This window comes from Cricetulus griseus, chromosome 4 (genome assembly GCF_003668045.3).
Source record: "Cricetulus griseus strain 17A/GY chromosome 4, alternate assembly CriGri-PICRH-1.0, whole genome shotgun sequence".
NCBI classification, from domain to species: Eukaryota; Metazoa; Chordata; class Mammalia; order Rodentia; family Cricetidae; genus Cricetulus; species Cricetulus griseus.
This window is the reverse complement of record NC_048597.1, coordinates 152445052-152467744: the sequence shown is the minus strand read 5'-3', so window position 1 is coordinate 152467744 and position 22693 is coordinate 152445052. Positions and strand designations below refer to the sequence as shown.

The 22693-nt window shown below is 44.4% G+C and overlaps 1 protein-coding gene, 4 non-coding genes and 1 pseudogene across 5 annotated transcripts; all 6 read right to left on the bottom strand.

The window, feature by feature from the left end:
* Window positions 1-1750: 1750 nt before the first annotated feature.
* On the bottom strand, window positions 1751-3087 carry LOC100762579 (annotated as a pseudogene).
* A 6222-nt stretch (window positions 3088-9309) lies between these two features.
* LOC113831392 lies at window positions 9310-9442 on the bottom strand. Its single transcript, XR_003484759.1, has one exon. It is a non-coding gene; the product is annotated as a small nucleolar RNA SNORA64/SNORA10 family (small nucleolar RNA).
* Window positions 9443-18277: 8835 nt separating this feature from the next.
* Hspa8 (heat shock protein family A (Hsp70) member 8) lies at window positions 18278-22355 on the bottom strand. The gene is given in 9 exon segments (NM_001246729.1): window positions 18278-18716; window positions 18977-19209; window positions 19316-19514; window positions 19732-19934; window positions 20151-20706; window positions 20789-20941; window positions 21039-21244; window positions 21525-21734; window positions 22311-22355. Coding segments are annotated over 8 exon segments (1941 nt in total). The 5' UTR covers window positions 21730-21734; window positions 22311-22355; the 3' UTR covers window positions 18278-18530.
* Snord14e (small nucleolar RNA, C/D box 14E) lies at window positions 18828-18916 on the bottom strand. The gene is given in 1 exon segment (NR_045136.1): window positions 18828-18916. It is a non-coding gene; the product is annotated as a small nucleolar RNA, C/D box 14E (small nucleolar RNA).
* On the bottom strand, window positions 19597-19683 carry LOC100689270 (U14 snoRNA). Its single transcript, NR_045135.2, has one exon. It is a non-coding gene; the product is annotated as a U14 snoRNA (small nucleolar RNA).
* LOC100689269 (U14 snoRNA) lies at window positions 20001-20088 on the bottom strand. The gene has a single exon (NR_045134.1). It is a non-coding gene; the product is annotated as a U14 snoRNA (small nucleolar RNA).
* Window positions 22356-22693: the final 338 nt, after the last annotated feature.

The window sequence follows — 22693 nt, the reverse complement described above, 5'->3', positions numbered from 1 at the left end:
TATATATATATATATACATATATATATATATACACTAATAATGGCAATATGTTATGCATCAATAGCAGCAACAGCTTTTCCATTTTCTGCAGTCATTTGAACAAAATTGTAGAGACATCCAGCACACTCCATTTAAAAAACAAAAAACAAAAAAGCAAAAACAAAAAAAAAACAACAACAAAGCACAGTTCTGTTACTCTTGTGGTACTTGGCACCATTTTTTTTTTTTAAATTAGCTTCTCAATCATCATCTGGGAGGAAACCATTCTGAGCAACATCATTAAAAACAGCTCTGATAAGGCACGGTCACTACTATGTATCATAAAGCAGGTCCACATATGAGTGAGTACATATCATGTTTGTCTTTTTGTGATTGGGTTACCTCGCTCAGAATGGTTTCTTCGAGTTCCATCCATTTTCCTGCAAATTTCAAGATTCCATTGTTTTTTTTCTGCTGAGTAGTACTCCATTGTGTAAATGTACCACAATTTCTCTATCCATTCTTCCGTTGAGGGGCATCTAGGCTGCTTCCAGTTTCTGGCTATTACAAATATGAACATGGTTGAACATGTGTCCTTGTTATATGAATGTGCTTCTTTTGGTTATATGCCTAGGAGTGGAATTGCTGGATCTTGTGGTAAACTAATTCCCATTTTGAAACTAGTGTTTTCTATGTAAAACAAAAACAAAAGCAAAAAAATGTTAGGTAGCCCTTTAAAAACATGAATCCCAACAGTCAGAAAGCTGAGGAGGGAAGGTAGGATATCCACAGTGAACTCCAGTCTCAAACAAACAAAAAGCCAAAATCAGAATTCAGATCTTGAGACTGTACCCCTAACTTCCTTTTTCTTTTTGGAAAGACACCCTGAACATGGGAGGAGGGGGCACTGGGCTGAGAGAGGACCTGGGCCATGGGCGGGGCTGGACAGTGGCAGGAGCTGGGCTATGGGAGGGGCTGGCAGTGAGTGGGGCGGAGCTGTGGAAGGGGCTGGATCATGTCATCCAAAGCACCTTGAGCTTCCCTGAAGTGTTCTGAACCCTCCTAAATCCTACGGCCTAGCTACAAGTAACCGCCTGACCCCATCTCCTAAAAAATTAAGACGAGGGGCTGGAGAGATGGCTCAGGGGTTAAGAGCACTGACTGTTCTTCCAGAGGTTCTGGGTTCAATTCCCAGCAACCACATGGTGGCTCACAATCATCTGTAATGTGATCTGGTGCCCTCTTCTGGCACACACTGTATACACAATAAATAAATAAATCTTAAAAAAAAAAAAAAAAAAAGACGAGGCCTGCCTGATGGCACAGTTACTCTTCAATGAGGCAGGAGGATCACAAGTTTCAAGGCAGACTGGGATATATAAGGAGTTCGTTGCCAATTCTGGCATCTAATTGAGGCTCATCTCAAAATAAAACATAGAAAAGGAGCTTAGAGGCAGTGGCTGAAGAGATAGCTCAGCGGTTAAAAGCACTGGCTGCTCTTCAAGAGGACCTGTGTTCAATTCTCAGCACCCACATGGCAGCTCACAACTGTCTGTAATCCCTCTCAAAGTGATTTGACACCCTCATACAGACATACATGCAGGTAAAACACCAATGCACATAAAACAATAAAAATTAAAAAAAGAAAAGGAACTTAGGAAGATGGCTCAGTTAAGATGGTGGTTTCTGTACCACCTGATCCCACTGCCCTTCAGTCCCAAATAAACACACAGAGGCTTATATATTAATTATAAACTAGCTCGGGCTTCTTATAGGCTAGCTCTCTATTAATTATTAACCCATTTCTATTAATCTAAGTATTTCCACGTGGTCTTGGCTTACCAGAGAATGCCTGGACCTGTTATTCCTTCTGCGGCTACACAAAGTCTCCCTGGCAGCTCCTTCCTGCATCTTCTCCCCAGAATTCTCTTCATCTGGTAGCCCTGTCTATACTTCCTGCCTGGCTACTGATCAATCAATGTTTTATTCATCAACCAATAAGAGAAACATATATACAGAAGGACATCCCCCATCACTCAGTTGCAAAACACTTGCATAGCATGTACAATCCCTGGTGCTGCAAAAATAAAAGTAATTAAAAATATGAGAGTAAACAGAGAATAAAATAGAGGACAGCAGGGAGGGATTGTTGGACAAAAGTCACCAAGATACTGGTAAAGAGAAAGAATAAATCATAAGTGTTTAAGGTAATAAATACATTCATTTAATGTCACCATTTCACTGAAAGATGTGCCATTGTGAATGTCTTAATTATGTGTGATTACAATTTATCACAAATTAGCTAATTAATGAAGTCATGTTTCAAAACAGAAATGTATTTCTCCTTCCTGGCTTCCTTTTTTTTATATCAATACAAATCTTTATTGTCCCAAAAGACACCCCAAATTGTACTTAATTCAGGATCTTGTTTCTGGAACTGGTTAAATTAGGTCTTACTCATCAGCCTGCTGCACTGTTCCCTTTTCAGACACATGGATACCATCCAAAAACTTCCTGATATCTTTGTTTTTAACTATTGTGGCTTGCTGAATCAGAGCCGCTGAATTTGAAACAAGTTCAATATCATTTCCTTCAAGGATTAATTCATCCTTTTGGGCTTGAGAGACCAAACAAGCAACACCTGTTCTCATCTGAACCCTGTGGATGTATTTTTCACCCAAGAAATTTCGGATTTCAACCAAAGACCCATTCTCCTGAATAAAGACGTTGATGGGGAAGTGAGCATACACAGACCTCATTTTGTAGCGGAAGCCCAGTGTGACTCCCTTGATCATGTTCTGAACATGACTGCAGATGGTTCGGACAGTGGCCAGTTCCTTTCTGTTACACCACCATTTATCTACCCGGAGCCTCCTCTTCTTCTTCTTCCTGAGGAGACTCAGCTCTACATTGATGTGATTGAAGTCCCTCGGGAAGGTTCCTCTGGGGCCTTTCACAATGACTGTGAGCCCTTCAGAGTGATGTCCACATTTTCTGGAATGTCGACGGTCTGATTGCTGAGAATGGTCTTCATTCTCGAAGTAGATGGGGCAAAGAGAGCCCTTGCTTCCTTTTTTTAAAGATTTTATTTATTTATTATGTATACAACATTCTGCTTCCATGTATATCTGCACACCAGAAGCGGGCACCAGATCTCACTACAGATGGTTGTGAGCCACCATGTGGTTGCTGGGAATTGAACTCAAGACCTCTGGAAGAGCAGTCGGTGCTCCTAACCTCTGAGCCATCTCTCCAGCCCCCCTTGCTTCCTGTTAATGCAACTGAAAAATGCTAAAGCCTAGGGGACAAAGGCTGTCCAGATTCTCAAAAGGGAAGAGTCCTAGTTAAAGCAAAAGTAGGGGAAGGCAAGGCAGTTCAGCAAAAAGTATGAGATTCAGAACCAACCTGAGGCCCACCAGTGATCCCAAAGGGCAGTCCTAAGGTCCAAATCAGCTAGAGCAAGCTGGCAAGCCAGACAAGCCACAAAGGTGAGCTGCAGATTAAACAAGGGACCCTGCCTCCATACGTAAGGGGAAGAGCAACTGAGGAAGAGATCCAACATCAATTTGTGATGGCTATTTTGGTTATCAACTTGACTATATGTGAAATTAACTAAAGCCCAAAAATGGCTGGGCTCACCTGTAAGGGATCTTTGCTTAATTAAATAATTTGAAGTGGGAAGATCCACTTCTAATCAGGATCTTTGAGGTGAGAAGATACACTTCTAAATCTGGGCCACACCTTCTGCTGGCAGCCTGCATAAGGACATGGAAAAAGGAAGCATTTGATCTTTGCCTGTTTGCCTGTACTCTCACTAGCAAGTCCTTTCCTTCACTGGCATTAGAACCTACTTCTTCAGGATTCAGTCTCATGGACTGAATAAACACTGGATTCTTGAACTTTCTGTTCATAGGCAGCCATTGTTGGATTAGCTGGACCACACCTGTAAGTCACATGTGTACATGCACCTGCAAATACACACTCACACACTCACAAACACCACAGGGCCTGAGGGATGCCCTGCAGATAAAGATGCCTGCCACACAAGGCAGGCAAACTTCATTCATTGGCAGATCCCACATAAGAGGTAGGAGAGAACCGACTCCACAAAGTTGTTCCCTGACCCCCAGACACATGCTGTGTCACAGACACCACCTACACACACACACACACAGAGAGAGAGAGAGAGAGAGAGAGAGAGAGAGAGATAATTAAGCAAAAAACAGATAGTAAAGTTAAGAAGGAATAAGTAAAGATGACTTAATTAACAAGACCTCCATCTGTGTGACAGCTAATTAGTGATGGCAAGTGTCTTGAGTTCTGTCCATCTTTCACTCTCATCCTGGAGGGAGTTTTATCACTGATATAGCCCATTCGTGGCTTGTCCACACCACACACAAGTCTACAGGATGTGATCTAGCCTAGGAATTTCTCAGTTGCAAGTTCCAATGGCAACAGTACCACACAGTGTGTAATACTGTGAACTAGAGTCAGACAAGCCAGGCTTGTTGGCATACAGCTGGAATCCCAGCATTCAGGAGGCTGAGGCAGGAGGATTACAAAGCTAAGGCCTGCCTGGGCTATAAGGTAAGATGGGGGAGTGGGAGTAGGTGGGGAGAAGGAGAGACTACTCTCATTTGTGGAATGAGATTAACATGTGGACTGACTTGGAGCTGTAATAGTACAATGAAAAAAACAAAACAAAAACCCACCATGGGTCGTATTTAGCATACCTGGCACACAGTAAGGGCTGAGATGTTTTGCCATTAATAATAGGCTGAGAACAGCTTTAAGAATGGCCTCATGGCTCCCTCATCCCTGCACTCTCAGAATCTATCATGCTGCCTAGCATCTGTCAAAGGTTCAATGAACATTCACTGAATGAGTCACTGTATGTGTGTGTTGGGGGTGGGGGCGGTCAGGGAACATGGGAACACCAGCAATAAAGCCATTGCCTGAGGTCACCACTACGCTTGACCACTTCAAAGCAGAGTGTATCCATCTTTGCGGTGTAGGATGCCCTTTAAGTCTCTTTCCTCCTAAGTGTTTACATTGTACCTGACTGAGCATAAGTCTTGGAGAGAAAGATTCAATCAAACTTCCCAGCCTCATTCTATTCCAGCCAGAGCACAGTGAGTGTCTGTCTCTCCCTTTCTCTAGGCCTGTCACAATCTCACAGATAGGCTTTTAAATTAAGTAGTGATTTGGAATGTAAGTGAGTGCATTTAAGATGATAAGAGACCGAGAGATCCTAATGGCTGAAATATTTGTCATATCACAAGTAAACGGAGTGTTTCAGGGAGTCACTAATAGAACTAATTTTTCCCAGATCCTCCTCTGCTCTGTGTGAGAAGATGAGGTCAGCACAGGTTGAGCCAGCCCAGAGTGAGCAGCTGTCCGGGGACTGAGAAGAGAATACTGATGGATGGCTGCAGCGCCTGGACTGTTTTCCACGGAAACCCAGAGCTCGATTGGGTAAATTAAGCTGTGGATGCCCAACAACCAGAGGCGGCCTGCTGCAGATGAAAGGTGGGAATGAACGCACAGCCCATGCTGCTTCCCCCAGAGATTGGAGGTGTGCTTGTGGGCTTGGCCCTGTGCCAAGGGTGCCTGGCGGAGAGCTGGAAATAATAGTGTTCAACTCTCTTCTCATTCTGCACCCATTCTCCCGGGCAGCAATTCTGAATCCTGTTGTCAGGTCTTTTCTTGAAAACTCACTCTCAGAACTGGCAATTTCACTACTTCCATGGTAGCCAGTCCTCCTCCGAGACTGCCTACATGATAGGCATGCTTAGGAGATACAAGGGCAACTCCCATTGTAGCTATAATGCCAAGCTGCTTGTGTGAGAAGTGCGCTTAAAGCTGAAAATATGTGCTAAGACCAGGGGTGAGGGTGGGGATGGGGTCAGGTGGATATTCTGTGTCAGACACCCCGAAAGGACAGCCCTACTCAGCAGCGATTAGTATAGTCATTATTTAAGCTTGGAGTCAAAAACCTAAGTTTAATTTTTTTATGCTTTGTTTGTCTGAGTCAGGGTCTGACGCTATAGTCTACATTGGCCTGGAATCCACTGTGTAGACCAGGCTGCCCCCAAACTTTTCTTTTTTAATATTTATTTTATTTGCATTGGTTTTTGCTTTTTTGTTTGTTTTTGTTTTTTGCCTGCATGTATGTCTGTATGAGGGTGTCAAATGCCCTGGAACAGGAGTGACAGACAGTTGTGAGTTGTCATGTGGGTGCTGGGAATTGAACCTAGGTCCTTTGGAAGGGTAGGCAGTGCTTTTAACCACTGAGCCGTCTCTTCAGTCCTGACCACAAACTCTTTTTGTTGTTGTTGTTGTTGTTTTGTTTTTCGAGACAGGGTTTCTCTGTGTAGCTTTGAGGCTATCTGGGCACTCACTCTGTAGACAAGGCTGGCCTCAAATTCACAGAGATCTGCTGGGCGTTGGTGGCGCACGCCTTTAATCCCAGCACTTGGGAGGCAGAGGCAGGTGGATCTCTGTGAGTTCGAGACCAGCCTGGTCTACAAGAGCTAGTTCCAGGACAGCCTCCAAAGCCACAGAGAAACCCAGTCTTGAAAAAAAAAAAAAATCACAGAGAGTGCTGTGAGCCACCACACCCAGCTTGCATTTCTAACCAGTTCTTGTAGAGCTGGCTGGCCTTGAAATCACAGAGATCCACCTGCCTCTGCCCCTCCCGAGTGGTGGGGCTAAAGGTGAGCACCACCACCGCCTGGCTTGGTTTTTTTTGTTGTTTGTTTGTTTGTTTTGTTTTCAGGGTTTCTCAGTAGCTATGGAGTCAGTCGTGGGACTGTAGACCAGGCTGGTCTCAAACTCACAGAGATAGGTCTTCCTCTGCCTCCTAAGTGCTGGGATTAAAGGAGTGTGCCACCACTGCCCTGAAAGTATAAACAATTTTTTAAATTTTTTATTAGTTCAAATTAGGAACAAGCTTGCTTCACATGTCAATCCCTTCTCCCTCTCCCTCCCCTCCCCTGCAAGATCCCACCTGTCCCTAGCCATCCCCCCCTCCACTCCCCAGGCAGGGTAAGGCCCTCAAAAGGGGCTCCCCAAAGTCTACCACATCATCCTGGGCCAGACCTAGGCCCTTCCCCATGTGTCCAGACCAAGAGAGCCCTTCACATGGGATGGGCTCTCAAAACCCCTTCTTTTTTTTTTTTTAAGACCTTACATATTTAATACAGTGCATTACCCCTGTACAAATGGAAAAAAAATTAAGTTCAACATTTCTAGACCAATATGGTTGTTAATTTTTGTACAATGCCAACTCAACACGGTAAACTGGGATACTTTTTTCCAAAGTTGACAGCACAGCTAAAGTTTCTAAAAATTCAAATTATATATGTATAAATTTATATTTTATATAAATATGAGTGTAAACATTTTTAAAGCCACAATTTTTTTTAATCTTGATTTGGCATTTCTTAGTGTTTTGAGAACCTAAAATGAAAATAAATGGCCCAGGCCTCTTCCTTAGGGCTCTGCCCTTCCTTCTAACATTTAAAATTATTACTACATTCAAATAGGATTATTAATGTGAAATTTAGCTGGACCTAGTGATGCATGCCTGTAACCCCAGCTACTTGGGAGGCTGAAGCATGAGGACAACAGCTCAAGGCCAGTCTAAGCACCTTAGTGAGAGTCTGTCTCAAAATAAAACGTAAAACAGCAAGATGAGCTGGGTGTGTTGGCACATGCTTTTAATCCCAGCACTCAGAAGGCAGAGGCAGGTGGCTCTCTGTGAGTTCAAGACCAACCTGGTCTACAGATTGAGTTCCAGGACAGCCAAGGCTACACAAAGAAACCCTGTCTCAAAAAATCAGAAAAAAAAAAAAGACAGCTAGATGGTTCAATGGGTAGAGCCCTTGCTGCACAAACCTGATGGCCTGAGTTTGATCCCTGGAACCCATATATAGGTGGAAAGAGAAAACCAACTCCACCATAAAGTTATCCTTTATCCTTTGACCTCCATGAGAACATCATAACACTCTCCCACATACACATACAATATATAAACACACAATAATAAATAAGCAAATAAAAAGGGCTGGGGGCCATAGTTCAGTGGTATCTGCTTATTCTAGTACCACAAAATAATCTGAAGTTAGTTTGTTATACAAGTATACTTTATATAATATATGAGCTATCTGGAATAGTAAAACTCATAGAAATGGAAGGGGACTAGTAATTGCCAAAGACTGGGGAAGGAAAAATGAGGTGTGTTTAAAAACAACATTTCAGTTTTGCCAACTAAAAACAGTTTAGAGATGGGCTGCACAAGGGTGTGAATGAGCTTGACCTGAATGACAGGCACTTGAAAATTATTAAGATGGAAACTGGATATGCTAGCTCACACCGACAGCCCCCACCTGGGAGGCTGATTTAAGAGAATCAAGAGTTCAAGACCAGGGCTGAGACAATAACTCAGTTGGTGCTTCCCTTGCAAGCATAAGGATCTAATTTCAATCCATGAAATCCATGTGAAAAAAGCTAGGTGTGGTGGCATGCATTTGTAACCCTAGCATGCTGGAGGGGTAGACAAAGGAAGATCCCTGTGGTTCACTGGCCAGTCATCCTAGCCTACTGGCGATTTCCAGGACAGTGGCAGATCATGTCTCAAAAAATTGTGGACAGTGCCTAGGGAACAACACTTAAGGGTATTCCCTGGCCTCTGCATGCTTGCATACGCGTGTACATTTACACACATAAGCATGAACATACACAGAGGCCAACTTGAGCAACATAGTGAGACTGTCTCAGAAGAATAATATTAAAATGGAAATTTATGTGTATTTTACCATAATTAAATTTTTTTGCTTTTGTGTTTTTTCTTTATTTTTCATAATTAAATATTTTAAGGGTGGATGTGGTAGTGCATGCCTATAATCCCAGCACTTGGGAGTTAAAAGCAGAGGATTAGTAGTTCAAAGTTGTCCTAGACTACATGAGAGGCTGTCTTGAAAGAGAGAAAGAGAGGAGGGAGGGAGACAGGGAAGGAGAAGGGAAATAGGGTTATATGAAAGAGAATATATTTCAAGAAGCAAATTCTCTGAACTCCAGCAAAATAATGGGAGAACAAAAAAAGACTTTTTTTTGGGGGGGGGGGAGGGGGAGTTTGAAACAGGGTTTCTCTGTGTAGCTTTGGAAGCTGTCCTGGCACTCGCTCTGGAGACCAGGCTGGCCTCAAACTCACAGAGATCCGCCTGCCTCTGGCTCCCAAGTGCTGGGATTAAAGGAGTGCACCACCAACGCCCAGGTAAGTAAGCCTTTTTTTGTTTTGCTTTTTGTTTGTTTGTTTGTGTTTTTTGACCTGTGGTGCTCCTCTAGGAAAGAGAGGCCACTGTGATGCCAATCAAAGGTATTTGAGGAACTTATTTCTCTCTCTACCGGTACGAAATTCACACGGGTGAAACCTAATGTAAATAACTATGCAGAGTGAGAGTTTAAACACCTCCACCTTGCCAAACAAACTTAATACGTTGAACCTGGTCCGCTGGCCAGCCCGAGTCTGCTTCTGCACTGGCATGATCTTTAGAACCTCATCCTTCAGGAATGAGCCCAGAAAAAAAAAATCAGTAATCTCTGATTCCTTAATGGGCAGGGAGAACAGGTAGATCTCCTCCAAGGACTTGATCTTCATGTCCTTAACCAGGCGGCCAGGCTTGGTGACGGGGATCCACTCCTTGTCTTCTGCTTTACCTCCACAAGCCCCGAGGCCTCGACCATGGCCACTGCCTCGACCACCACAGCAGCCCCTGAGACCAGCGCCAAAACCTCTGGGGAAGCCACCGCGGCCTCCTAATCCTGGGCCCCCGGGTCCTCCAGGCCCTCCCGCTGCACTGGCGCCATCTGCCATTTGGTGTTTTCCGGCAGTAGAAGAAGCAATAAGTAAGTCTTTAAAAAAGAAAAAAAAAAAAATTAGCCAGCAATAAGCCGGGCGTTGGTGGCAAATGCCTTTAGTCCCACCAACCAGAAGGCAGAGGCAGGAGGATCTCTGGTGAGTTCGAGGCCAGCCTGATCTACAGAGCGAGTGCCAGGACAGCCTCCAAAGCTACACAGAGAAATCCTGTCTCGAAAAAACAAAAAAAAAGCAGATTTTTTAATTTTTATTTTTATTTTATGTGCATTGGTGTTTTGCCTACATGTATGTCTGTGTGAGAGTGCCAGGTCCCTGGGGAATTGGAGTTACAGACAGCTGTGAGCTGCCATGCCGGTGCTGGGAATTGAAAGCCAGCCCTCTAGAAAGCAGCCCATTGTTTTAACTGCTGAGACATCTCTCCACCTCCCTCCCCCTTTTTGCCTTGAAAAAATGTGTTAACTGCACATAGTGGTGCACACCTTTAATCTCAGCACTCAGGAGGCAGAGGCAGAAGGATCTCTGTAAGTTCCAGACGAGCAAGAAAGTGCATGAGACCCTGCCCCCCCCCAAAAAAAATCCCAAACCAAACAAACTAAAAAGCTGGAGACTAAATCCAAGTACTATCTTCAGGGTGCTCTCCATGGCAGCAAACATATAGGTGGGACCTCTTATTCTTTCAGCTTTCAGCCTCCTTCTGATGATGCCCCTGATGGGATCTGGACAGAGATCAGTCATCAGGGGGGATGTAGATCTCAGGGATTTCTGTTGCTGTGGTGGTTGTTTGATGGTTTGTTTGTTTTTCGAGACAGGGTTTCTCTGTGTAGCCCTGGCTGTTGTGGAACTCACTCTGTAGACCAGGTTGGCCTCAAATTCACAGAGATCAGCCTGCCTCTGCCTCCTGAGTGCTAGGATTTAAAGTGTGCACCATTGGGCTAGAGAGATGGCTCAGAGGTTATGAGCACCGACTGCTCTTCCAGAGGTCCTGAGTTCAATTCCCAGCACATGGTGGCTCACAACCATCCGTTATGAGATCTGGTGCCCTCTTCTGGTGTGCAGATATACATGGAAGCAGAATGTCGTATACATAATAAATATATAAATAAATAAAATCTTTAAAGTGTGCACCATCACACACACACCACACACACACACATACACACACACACACACACACACACACACACACACAGACACGTCGCAGAGTGTTTCAGAGGACTCCAGGTTAGAGGAGTGAATAGTGCTGTTAATATTTCATCCCAGCGCTCGTAAGGCAGAAGCAGACGGGTCTCTTTGAGTTTGAGGCCAGCCTGGTCTACAAATCAAGTTCCAGAACAGCATTACACAGAGAAACCTTGTCTTGAAAAACCAAAAAGTAACTTAACAGCTCCAGAGCAAACTTTTGCTATTTCTTCCCCTTGCACCAACACAGATGTCAGTTCTAACTAGAGTCGGACTGGATATATTCACACTCTTCACCTGTTTGAAAATAGCTATCCAACCTCCCCATGATCCCTCTTCTTTTTCCAGCCTTTGAAAACCTTTTATTGATTTTCCTGTCGCAGGACCCTAAGAACAAGGAGTCTTAGTGGACTTATTCCTGTGCCCTGGAGCCAGCATAATACCAAGATGCTTTTTGTAATGCCAGGTGTTTTGTCAGACTGAATGTGACTGTTCCCGTTGCTGCAAATTGTAGTTTTTGTATTGAACTCAAAACAACTCTTTTTCAAAGCCAATCAGAAGCCTATCGAATTCAGCTACATGAACCTGGACCAAGCCCTCACCAAAAGACACCCAAATTGTACTTAATTCAGGATCTTGTTTCTGGAACTGGTTAACTTAGATCTTACTCATCAGCCTGCTGCACTGTTCCCTTTTCAGACACATAGATACCATCGTTGTCTCTGCTGCAGTTTTGTCTTGGGTAGGTTGCCATGCACAACAAATTTACTTTAAGTTGAGGATATACCAACTCTCCATCCATGCAACAGCAAGCACCTAAAAACCCAAAGATCACAATATATAGCAGACAGAAAAGTCCCTTAAGCAACTATTAGGATTGATAATTGAATGTAGCAAGTTAATACAATATATAGTCAATATTTAAATTGGATGCTATTCCTGTATAAAAGAAATAAATAATTAGAAAAAGAAATTTGAAAACAAATTCCATTTACAATAGCACCAAACACAATATAATTAGCCAGATGTGGTGGCTCATATTTATAATCCTAACTCTCAGGGGGCTGAGATGAGCTCAACCTTTGAGTTATTTATCAAAAACAAAAGAATCAATATGATTAGGAATAAATTTAAGAAATGAAACACAAGAGTTCTTCATTTTAAACTACCTATTGACAGATTTATTGAAGCCCTAAGTAATGGAGAGAGAGAGCATATTCTTCAGACTGCAAGTTTTACTCTGTTTGATCTATAGAGTCAATAAACATTTCCATCATAAGTTAGCCTGCCATTTTACCAGAAATTGAGGTGACTTCTGGACATGGCAGCACAGACCTGTACTCTCAGCCCCTGAGCGGTAGAGGCAGAGAATCAGGAGTTCAAGGCCAGCTTCCATTTCATAGTAAATTCAAGGCCATCCTGGGTTCCATGAGGCCCTCTGTCAAACAACAAAAATAAACTATCCACCAATAAAGAAACATAATGAGGGACTGAAGGTGGCTCAGTGGTTAGGTCTGAGTTCAATTCTCAGCATCTATGTGGGGCTAATAGCCACCTGTAACTCCAGGTCCAGGGGAGCTGACCCTCTTGCGGCCTCCATTGGCACAGCATGGACATGGTGCACAGACACATACAGGCAAAACACCAATACACATTCAGTCAAAATAAATAAAGCTTAGAAGAAACACAATTATTTTAAAGGTGCATTTTTTAATATTTATATGAAAAAGCAGATTGAAATCATGTTTTAAAAAACTTGAAAATAAATTAGGGAAAGGAATCTCATACTATTAATTTTAAAGCATTCTATAAATAACTTGATGATCCAATTTAACCACATACAATGTGAAGAACCAAACTTAGTTAACCAAACTAAGTGTCCCAGTTCAGTTACTGTGTGACAAACAGTGCTGAGACTACCCTCAAACAGTGCTGAAAACCTGGATCTCCAGCAACATTTAGTTTGCTTCTGGGCCTAGGGATGGCTGTGCTCATCTGTGTGGCCTCTCATGAGAGACAGCTGGTGGCGGCAGCAGCTGTCTCTGTTTACTTCCTCCTCCTCTTCATTCCTGTGCCTGGAACCCACAGACTGCTTATATACCTCTCTGCCTGGGCAGTCTGTCCAAAGGAGGGCTCACCAAAAGCAGACTTTCTGCAGGTCAGTTTTAGACTCCTGCAGAGAATAGCCACAGAACCAGGTGGCAGCCACACGGCTTTGATAATCTAGATTTGGAGGGTCACCAGAGTCATTTTGTAAACCATGTATCTGTTATAAGCCAGTGCCCAAGGCTAGTCCATATTCCTAGGGACACAATTAGATAGCAACTTTACTGGGGAAATGTAAAAAGAGATTATAGATATATTTTAAAAATACTACTCAGGGCTGGAGAGATGGCTGGGACAAAGTATGAAATTCACCTATCTGAAGAAAGCATAGAAATGCTTTCCCATGGTTTCTAGTAACACTCACCATCAGAGAGCAGTGGGTTGGAAGATGAAGTTGGCTGGAGCTCTGTTGTAGAGTTTTCCATGTATGATTCCCTAGGTTCGATCTAGTGCTGCTGAAAATGGGGTGGGGTGGGTGGTGGGAAAGCCAAAGTTACTCAAGGTCCCCAAATCTCATGTGCCTACTCATCTTCACTTTCAGATCCTGGCAACTACTGTTGCCACTGACTAACGTGCCCTCCTTCCTTCCAGCTTTCCCTACTCATCCCTTAGGGTTAGCTTAGGTGCTGGCTCCTCCAGGAAGGCTTCTGTCATCCAAGTGTGGGTCCAGTGTCCCTTCTATTGGGTTCCCTGGCTCCCTCAACACTTAGCAGTGTCTGCTATTTATCCTCATCTTCATGCCTCTCCCGCTTCCTGGAGTCTAAGCTGCTTGCAGGCATAAGGCATTCATTCCTTTGAACCTATAGACCCCTAGCAAATGACGAATGATGTAAGCAAGGGGGTGGAATATTCCTAAACCACCACACAGGACTCAGACACAAGGGGCTACAAGCCCTCTTGCTCTGTCCCAAGATCTGTGTCACCTCCCTGCACAAGCCAACTAGAGCTTGGCAGAGCTGGTCTGAGGTGTGCTACACTAGTCCCTTAGTGTGAATAGCCAGCTCTGCAATCTGCTCAGCTGTGGCCTCCCCTCAGGTCTCCCCAAATCAGCCAGTTCCTCTTCCCAGTTCCTCTCTGGGAGTAAATCGACCTGCTTCAAGCTAAAACCTTAGACGCGATAATAGGAGAAAAAAAAATAATAAGTAAGGGTCGAGAGTTGGACAATTGGTGGCAACGAGATGAACATGGATTAATGATGTGAACCTCGCCCTGGCCTCCTCAGCCTGGGCTGGGGAAGGTTCATGGTTGATACCCATTAAAGGGCTTAATGAAATAATTATAATTCACACCCCAGAGCATCAAAGAATCAATACTGGGGAACTCTGAGCCACTCTGGGGGTGGCACCCCACTGGCTTCACAGTTCAGCTCAGCAGGCAGAGCTAGTAGAGGGAAATGCAGTTGACAGGAAAGTTGCATTAAAAGAGGGCAATAATAGATTAAAAGCTGCCGGGATCCTGGTGACTGGATGTCAATATCCTTTATTCCCTGCCTTGCCCCAATTCTGCCCCCTCCATGCACTATTAGCCCAAATCGATGGGCTGTCAATTGACATCACCAGCTACAGCATTAATGCGAGCTCACAAAGGAAGCCCAGCCTTATATTATCACTTCTCTCACTTCCAAATTACCACCTAATGCAGGCCGCGGGCAGCTTGTGACATGTTAACACTATACACGATTTGTTGAGATTGGCCTAAACATTTCATGGCTATAGATTTCATCAGAGACTTGATGACAGAAATAAACTGCCATCCACGGGGAAATCACTAGAAATAATAGAATTAGGCATTGTTTGGGATTCCAGAGGGACAATGGAGGGATGATGAAGGAGGAAGAGAAAAGAGTTCTCCATCTGGTGGCCTGCTGTGGGGGCAGTGCTGGTGAAAGGCCTTTCACTTGCTCTCACTAAAGAACAGGTATTTGGATTCGTCTTAGGTTCATTTTCTATTTTTACACAAGAACTGGGGAGATTCTTTCCCCCATGACAACCAGGAATGTGATGACTGTGGGTTAAACAACCATTGAATCCTAATCCAGAACCTGAGAGAGTGACTTTCCAAATTTGAAAGTTGGGTCCTCACTGAGTGGCCTGGAAAGGGAATGTTTAGGGTCATGCTTCTCAGAGGCTAAATGTACACATTGACAAGCACAATATGCCAGCCAGGTAACTGGAGAGTCTGGAGATTCCCCTCTCTGGCAAGTATGACTCTTGCCCAAATGTTGACTCAGACTTCCAGTCTCTATCTGGAGACAATAAATCTGTTTGTTTTAAGCTATCTATGTGTGTTTGGTGCATTTTATGGCACCCTTAGGAAATTGTGTTTACTCATACCTAATGATAGTCCCATTTACCGAGCCCTCTCCCAAGTCAGCTGCAGGGCTCAATGTTTTGCCAGGCTGGCTCACTTCATTCTCCTGATGATCCTAAGGTCGAGTACTCTAACCTTCACTTCTCAGGTAGTTTCAGAAAAGTAATTTGCTCAGCATTGCACACCTTTAGAGGGCACAGCAGGTCTCTGCACAGGACAGGAGAAATACTAAACCAACAGAAAAAAAGCTTCTATTGAACTTTCTAAGGCTCAATTGGTTTCTTACTTGTAGCTGGCCTTCTTTTCAAGTCTAGTATTTCCTACCCGAGAGTGGAAACTTTGGTTTGAATTGAGCCCTACTGCAAATATAGATCAAAACATGGCATACCACTACAGCCTCAGACTTTCATCCCTCTTACATCTTCCTCCTAAGTGCTGGATTACAGGCCTGAGGCACCTTCCCTAGCCTTAGACAATTGTAAATAGGAAAACACTTTCATTTCTAGTCACTCTAGTCCTTCTCCATCATTCCAATACTTTCAACAGTTCTCTCACATTTGTTACTCTCTCTGCTTTCCCCCTCTACAGCCACTTGGTGTTAAATATGTTAAAGTAGTTACAGAGGACTACTGTGTTACATGCTTTCATATCTGCAAAATGTTCAAAAATGGATGGCTAAGGGAAATTTGGGACTAAGAAACAATGACAATGATGTAGTTTTGCTAACTAAATTGCTTTGTCATTCTGTGAACATACACAAAATATTGAGAAAAAGCAGTAGAACAGATGGTATATGAACTTAAAAATTGTCTTGGACTAGAGAGATGGTTCAGAGGTTAAAAGCACTGGCTGGTCTTCCAGAGGTCCTGAGTTCAATTCCAAGCAACCACATGATGGCTCACGACCATCTCTAATGAGACCTGGTGCCCTCTTCTGGCCTGTAGGCATACATGCAGATAGAACACTGTATGCCTAATAAAAAATCTTTTTTAAAAAAGCACAACAAAAACTGTCCTTTTCTTAGACATGTTATAGTCAAGGTTAGCCTTGAACTCACTATACAAGCACAGACAATGCTCAACTCAACTTCCGTGATCTTTGTTACCACCTCCCAAGTACTACACTAGTCAGTGTCATGAAAGTCTTACTTGGTGCCCAGCAGTAAATCCTGCTGGGCAAGCATTGCCACCTGAGCCTCAGTTCCCTAGCACATTGTCTTTCCAAAGGTCAGAGTTTAGGTTCAAAGGATAAGACAAGAATGCATTCTTAGCCACTGAGCCTTGTTTCTATACTTGTCTACCTTCATTCACATACTAGATTCTCTACCCTTTCCCTAGCAAGGAACTTGCTCACTATGCCTGGACATGATGTGGAGGTTTGGGGTTGGCTCAGTCTATCATTAACTTGTCTTTTGTCATGCTGCCAATAAGGCAACAAAGTAAAAACAAGCAAAAAGCACCCAACAAAATTGTTCCTGCTGGGCATAGTGATTCCAACACTCAGGGCAGCATGGTCTAGAGTTCCAGGACAGAGAAATCCTGCCTTGAAAAACCAAGAGAAAAATATTCCGTCAGTGGCTTTACAATTACTGCCATCTGCTGGACAAAGAGGTCTTAAAATCAATATGCATAAAATCATGTGAAACAGGTCTTGCCACTTAAAACAGTCCCACTCAATCTATTCCATCAGAACTAATTTTCTTATGAGCTTAGAACTCAGTATTACATTTGAACTATAATACTGTTGAGAATTTTGCTTAAGGAAACCTGGAAAAAAAAAATGCCTCATAACTAAAGTTTAACTAATGCCTGGCATGGTAGTGAATGCCAGTGACCTCAGTACAGTACTTCCAGGCAAAATGTGAGATCAGATTGAACAGCTACTAAGGTTATTTTACCTTCCTTGAAAATTGGGATCGAAACAAATAGCAATGGGAATGCTATCACTGAAAATCATCCTGAGTCTTCAGTGACTTTTTCCACAAAAACAATGCCCACAGTTAAGATTCTCAATCTGTCTGGAAATTCTGACCTCCAGCTGTGTACCCATATACAAATTTTTAAAAATGATTATTTAATAGCCAGAAAGCAAGCATTATGCTTTTCAAGGCTAATACTGGAAGTTAGCATAAAATTTGAAGCACAACTCCCAAATGTGCTCCACTGATACACAATGAGGCAAGACTCCTGCAGGTATTAATTCTATTGTGGCTTCAAAACATTCCACTCTATGGCAGTGCTGCCAGGTAACCAGTAAAAAATAAAAAACTGCAAAGTGGCCCAAGTAAAACATACAAAACCTTAGGCTGCAGATGTACCTTTTCCTAGCATAAGAAATCAGCTGATTCAATCCTCGTGAGTTTGCACTACATACCTCTAACCCCATCCCTAAAGTTTAACACTGAGGGGTCAAAGACTTTAATGCCATGTGGCACCAGACAGCCACAACTTTTAACACTAGGTTTTGCTGGATGCTGTAGAGCACCCTTACTGTGACACTTATAACAAGGGCGGCCACTAGGTGGCAGCTCAAACCTCAAGTTACGTAAAGCTATTGTTTAGATGGGTAAGGAAGCCAAAGTTCTTACATATCATATCCTGCAATTTCTATAACCATTGGCAAACCTTTCAGCCTTTGCCTGGAGATCACCACCCCCAGCACCTTCAGCTTTGAACTCATGTTGGTTCTTAGCCTAAGGCTAAGCTGAAAAACCCACCGGAGGGTACTAGAATTGTGTTAGGGTAGTATCTCTCATTCCTGCATTTAATTTGTTCCTTGACAAAAGCCACCCTTAATTCCAAAGTTAGTCAGGACAACTGTATGGTGCCAATTTAAATAGTTTTATTTAGACATTCCATTTTCCACCATATTAGACATTGCGTTTTCCACTTAGGATACAGTGCTTATAAAGTGCAATGTTTTATTTCCTGTGTACATGTTCCATGTTCAAGTATTGAGAATGCCCAGTAATTTATTGTTAACAGTTTAAATTTAAAAACTGCCATGAAACTTTGCAAATTTGGGTCCTTCAAATGTTTCCCTGTGGAACAATGCTACACCTCTACTTGGACTGACTTAATCCACCTCTTCAATGGTAGGCCCTGAAGAAGCACCACCAGATGGAGGAGCTCCACCACCAGGGAAGCCCCCGGGCATTCCTCCAGGCATGCCACCAGCACTCTGGTACAGCTTGGTAATGATGGGGTTGCAGACTTTCTCCAGTTCTTTCTGCTGGTGTTCAAATTCTTCCTTCTCTGCAGTCTGAGTAGGAAAAAAAAACACTATTACTAAATGGTCCACAAACAGTTAACTTCTGTAAGGCTGCAAATTAAGCCTATGTAACTAACAGGAACCTACTTCCTTAGCTTTAGAGTCACTCAGACATCCAAGGAAGGTAATTGCCAACACTGCTTTACATTCTGGTGGAAACCGCGAATGTTTGGACCATTCATCACAGTGACCCCTATACTTTAGCCCAGTCTAGTCTACTACCTTCCCCTTATTGGCAACAGAACACCTACCTGATTCTTATCCAGCCAACTGATGATTTCATTACACTTGTCTAGAATCTTCTGTTTGTCCTCATCATTGATCTTGCCTTGAAGTTTCTCATCTTCAACTGTTGCTTTCATGTTGAAAGCATAGGACTCCAGTGAATTCTTGGAGGAAACCTTATCTCTCTGCTTCTCATCTTCAGCTTTGTACTTCTCAGCTTCCTGGACCATGCGTTCAATATCCTCCTTGCTCAAGCGGCCTGTTAAGTCACAAAATCATAAGTCATAAACTAAAATCAAACTAAAAAAATGTCATAATACTTGTAAGACGAAGTCACATCAGACGAGAGTTATGTCCATACTTACCCTTGTCGTTGGTGATAGTGATCTTGTTCTCCTTGCCTGTGCTCTTATCTACAGCAGAGACATTGAGGATGCCATTGGCATCAATGTCAAAAGTAACTTCAATCTGAGGAACACCACGGGGTGCTGGAGGGATGCCTGTAAGTTCAAACTTTCCAAGCAGGTTGTTATCCTTGGTCATGGCCCTTTCGCCTTCATAGACCTTGAAGGAAAACAGAAATAAGACATCAGACTTAGAAAAACAGTTCTGTAGAATTTAAGCTCAATTAGGGGAAAGAATTCAGTCGCTCAGACATCCAAGGAAGGAACTAGCCAACACAGAATTTCTGGTGGAAACTACGAATGGTTTAGGAATCCATCATCACAGCGAGACTTCATTCCCTGGGATTTCTAGAAAATCAAACAAAATTCTAAAATACCTGAATGAGCACACCAGGCTGATTGTCAGAATAAGTAGTGAAAGTCTGCGTCTGCTTGGTAGGGATGGTGGTATTGCGCTTGATGAGGACAGTCATGACTCCACCAGCAGTTTCAATGCCAAGGGAAAGAGGAGTGACATCCAAGAGCAACAAATCCTGAACATTCTCAGACTTGTCTCCAGATAGAATGGCCGCCTGGACAGCTGTAAAAGTGGAAGAAATGTTAGAAAACTCACCACCCAAGTCCAACCACACTTCAATGCAGTTCAGTCGCTCAGACATCCAAGGAAGGAACTAGCCAACACAGCATTTCTGGTGGAAACTACGAATGGTTTTGGAATCCATCATCATAGCGATTTAGGCCACTCTTTAAAGAGGGACTTGCTAGGACTGTAAAGACAACTATGTAGTGGTCTTACCTGCACCATAAGCAACAGCTTCATCGGGGTTAATGCTCTTATTCAGTTCTTTTCCATTGAAGAAGTCTTGCAGAAGCTTCTGAATCTTGGGGATTCTGGTGGAACCACCCACCAAGACAATGTCATGGATCTGTGACTTGTCTAGTTTAGCATCTCGAAGGGCCTTCTCTACAGGGTCCAGAGTGCCTCGGAACAGGTCAGCATTCAATTCTTCGAATCGAGCACGGGTAATGGAGGTATAGAAATCAATTCCCTCATAGAGAGAATCAATCTCAATACTGGCCTGGGTGCTGGAGGAGAGGGTGCGCTTTGCCCGTTCACAGGCAGTACGCAGACGCCTGACAGCTCTCTTGTTCTCGCTGATGTCCTTCTTGTGCTTTCGCTTAAACTCAGCAATGAAATGGTTGACCATTCTGTTATCAAAGTCTTCTCCACCCAAGTGGGTGTCTCCAGCTGTTGATTTGACTTCAAAAATTCCATCCTCAATAGTGAGGATAGACACATCAAAAGTACCACCTCCCAAGTCAAAAATGAGCACATTCCTTTCAGCTCCAACCTGTCAATGAAAGAAAAACTTTTAGCTCACATCTCTGGTGTGCAAATTAATCTTAAGCAAAACATGTGCTTGAAACACATACCTTCTTATCTAGCCCATAAGCAATAGCAGCAGCAGTTGGTTCATTGATAATTCGCAGGACATTCAGGCCAGCAATAGTTCCAGCATCTTTTGTAGCCTGTCGCTGAGAATCATTGAAGTAGGCTGGCACTGTGACCACAGCATTGGTAACAGTCTAGAAAATACAATCACACAATTGTTACCTTAGCAAATTGCGCTGAACAGAAGAATGCTTGAATAGCCACCCCATATTGACAGCAGTTAAAACCCACCTTCCCGAGATAGGCTTCTGCAATTTCCTTCATCTTGGTCAGAACCATAGAGGACACCTCCTCTGGGTAGAAACTTTTTGCCTCTCCTTTGTATTCTACTTGGACCTTGGGCCTGCCTGCATCGTTCACCACCATGAAGGGCCAGTGCTTCATATCAGACTGAACAACAGCATCATCAAACCTACGTCCGATCAGACGTTTGGCATCTGCAAAATAAGTGTGTATCTCATTAAACTCCACCATCAATTAAATCCGAGGCTGAGAGTTGTGAAGTAAATTGTACACTAAAGGGAGTGGTCCCTACCAAAAACGAGGGCCGGAAGGAAAAGCGGACATACGGGCTAGGCGAGGCTAAGCTCCGGGTCAGGAAAGGAGTGGCCCGTATTTAATACCAAAAATACTGCCCGGGTTTTATCAGTTACGTTACTTCTCTTAAACTACAGTAATCTAGAGAGCTTCTATCCCACGTAAAAGCTGGCTACTTACCAAAAACTGTGTTGGTGGGGTTCATTGCAACCTGATTCTTCGCGGCATCCCCAATTAATCGTTCTGTGTCAGTAAAAGCAACATAGCTTGGCGTGGTTCGGTTACCCTGGTCATTGGCAATTATCTCCACCTTTCCATGCTGGAAGACACCCACACAGGAGTAGGTGGTGCCAAGATCAATACCAACTGCAGGTCCCTTAGACATGGTTGCTGAAAGAAAACCAAACACGAAAACGGCTAAGCAGCTATTCCCCAGCTTCCAGACCCGCAATCCGTATGTCCTCATCAGCCCAGACCTATCACCTGAGGCCACGCAAAAGGCTCAGTCAGGGCGGCACTGCTGCAGTCCGGTAGCCGTGCCAACCCTGGCAGAGCCCGCCCCTGGCTGAAGAACCATCTGTCCTGACGGTCTGCGACAATGGTTGAGCACGTGGCCTCAACTCGGAGAACCCAACCCCTCCCCCCTTCCAGCCGCCAGGACCGCGCATTGCGGCGCCAGACTCGCCTGCTGAAATATTCCAAGCAGCTCGCCCTTGGGCCGCGGTCAGAAACCCTCTCGTTTAATCCGCAGACGGGTGAAAGGGAGCGGCGCGGGCGGCTGCGGCACCCCTCCCCCGCCGCGACGAGCCTCAAGGCCATGGCGGCGCCGCCCTACCTAAGCCCATCCTCCTCAGCTGCAGCCCGGGTCCCCGGAGGCCGCGGCCTAAGCCCCCGCCCGCCGCCTCAGTGCCCCGCCGCTCTGCAGTAAAGCAGGCCACCCGCCACCACCCAAGCCCCAGGCCTCACCTTGCCTGTAGGCCCGGCTGTGCTGGCGACGAGACCACACAAAACCTCACAAGCTGCCTCCGCGTTCAATGAGACCGGTTTCCGCCCGCCTCACTGTCTCTTATACCCTGTCTCAGAACCTTCCAGAAGGATCCCGCCCCGTCCCGCTGCCTATCATGGCTCCTTAGCCAATGGACGATGGGGCTTTTCGAACAGCACCAATGAACGCCCGAGACGCTCTCCTAGGTCCCGCCCTCGCCCCGCCCCACCTGGCGATGACGCACGACCGCAGCGTTCTGGAACTTTCATGCTCGCCCCCGCTCTCCGAACGGCCCGGGGGAAAGGGGAGGGCGGGGCGCCGAGAGCCCGCGCGCGGGAGTCCTCTGTCACTCACGGCTGGCGGG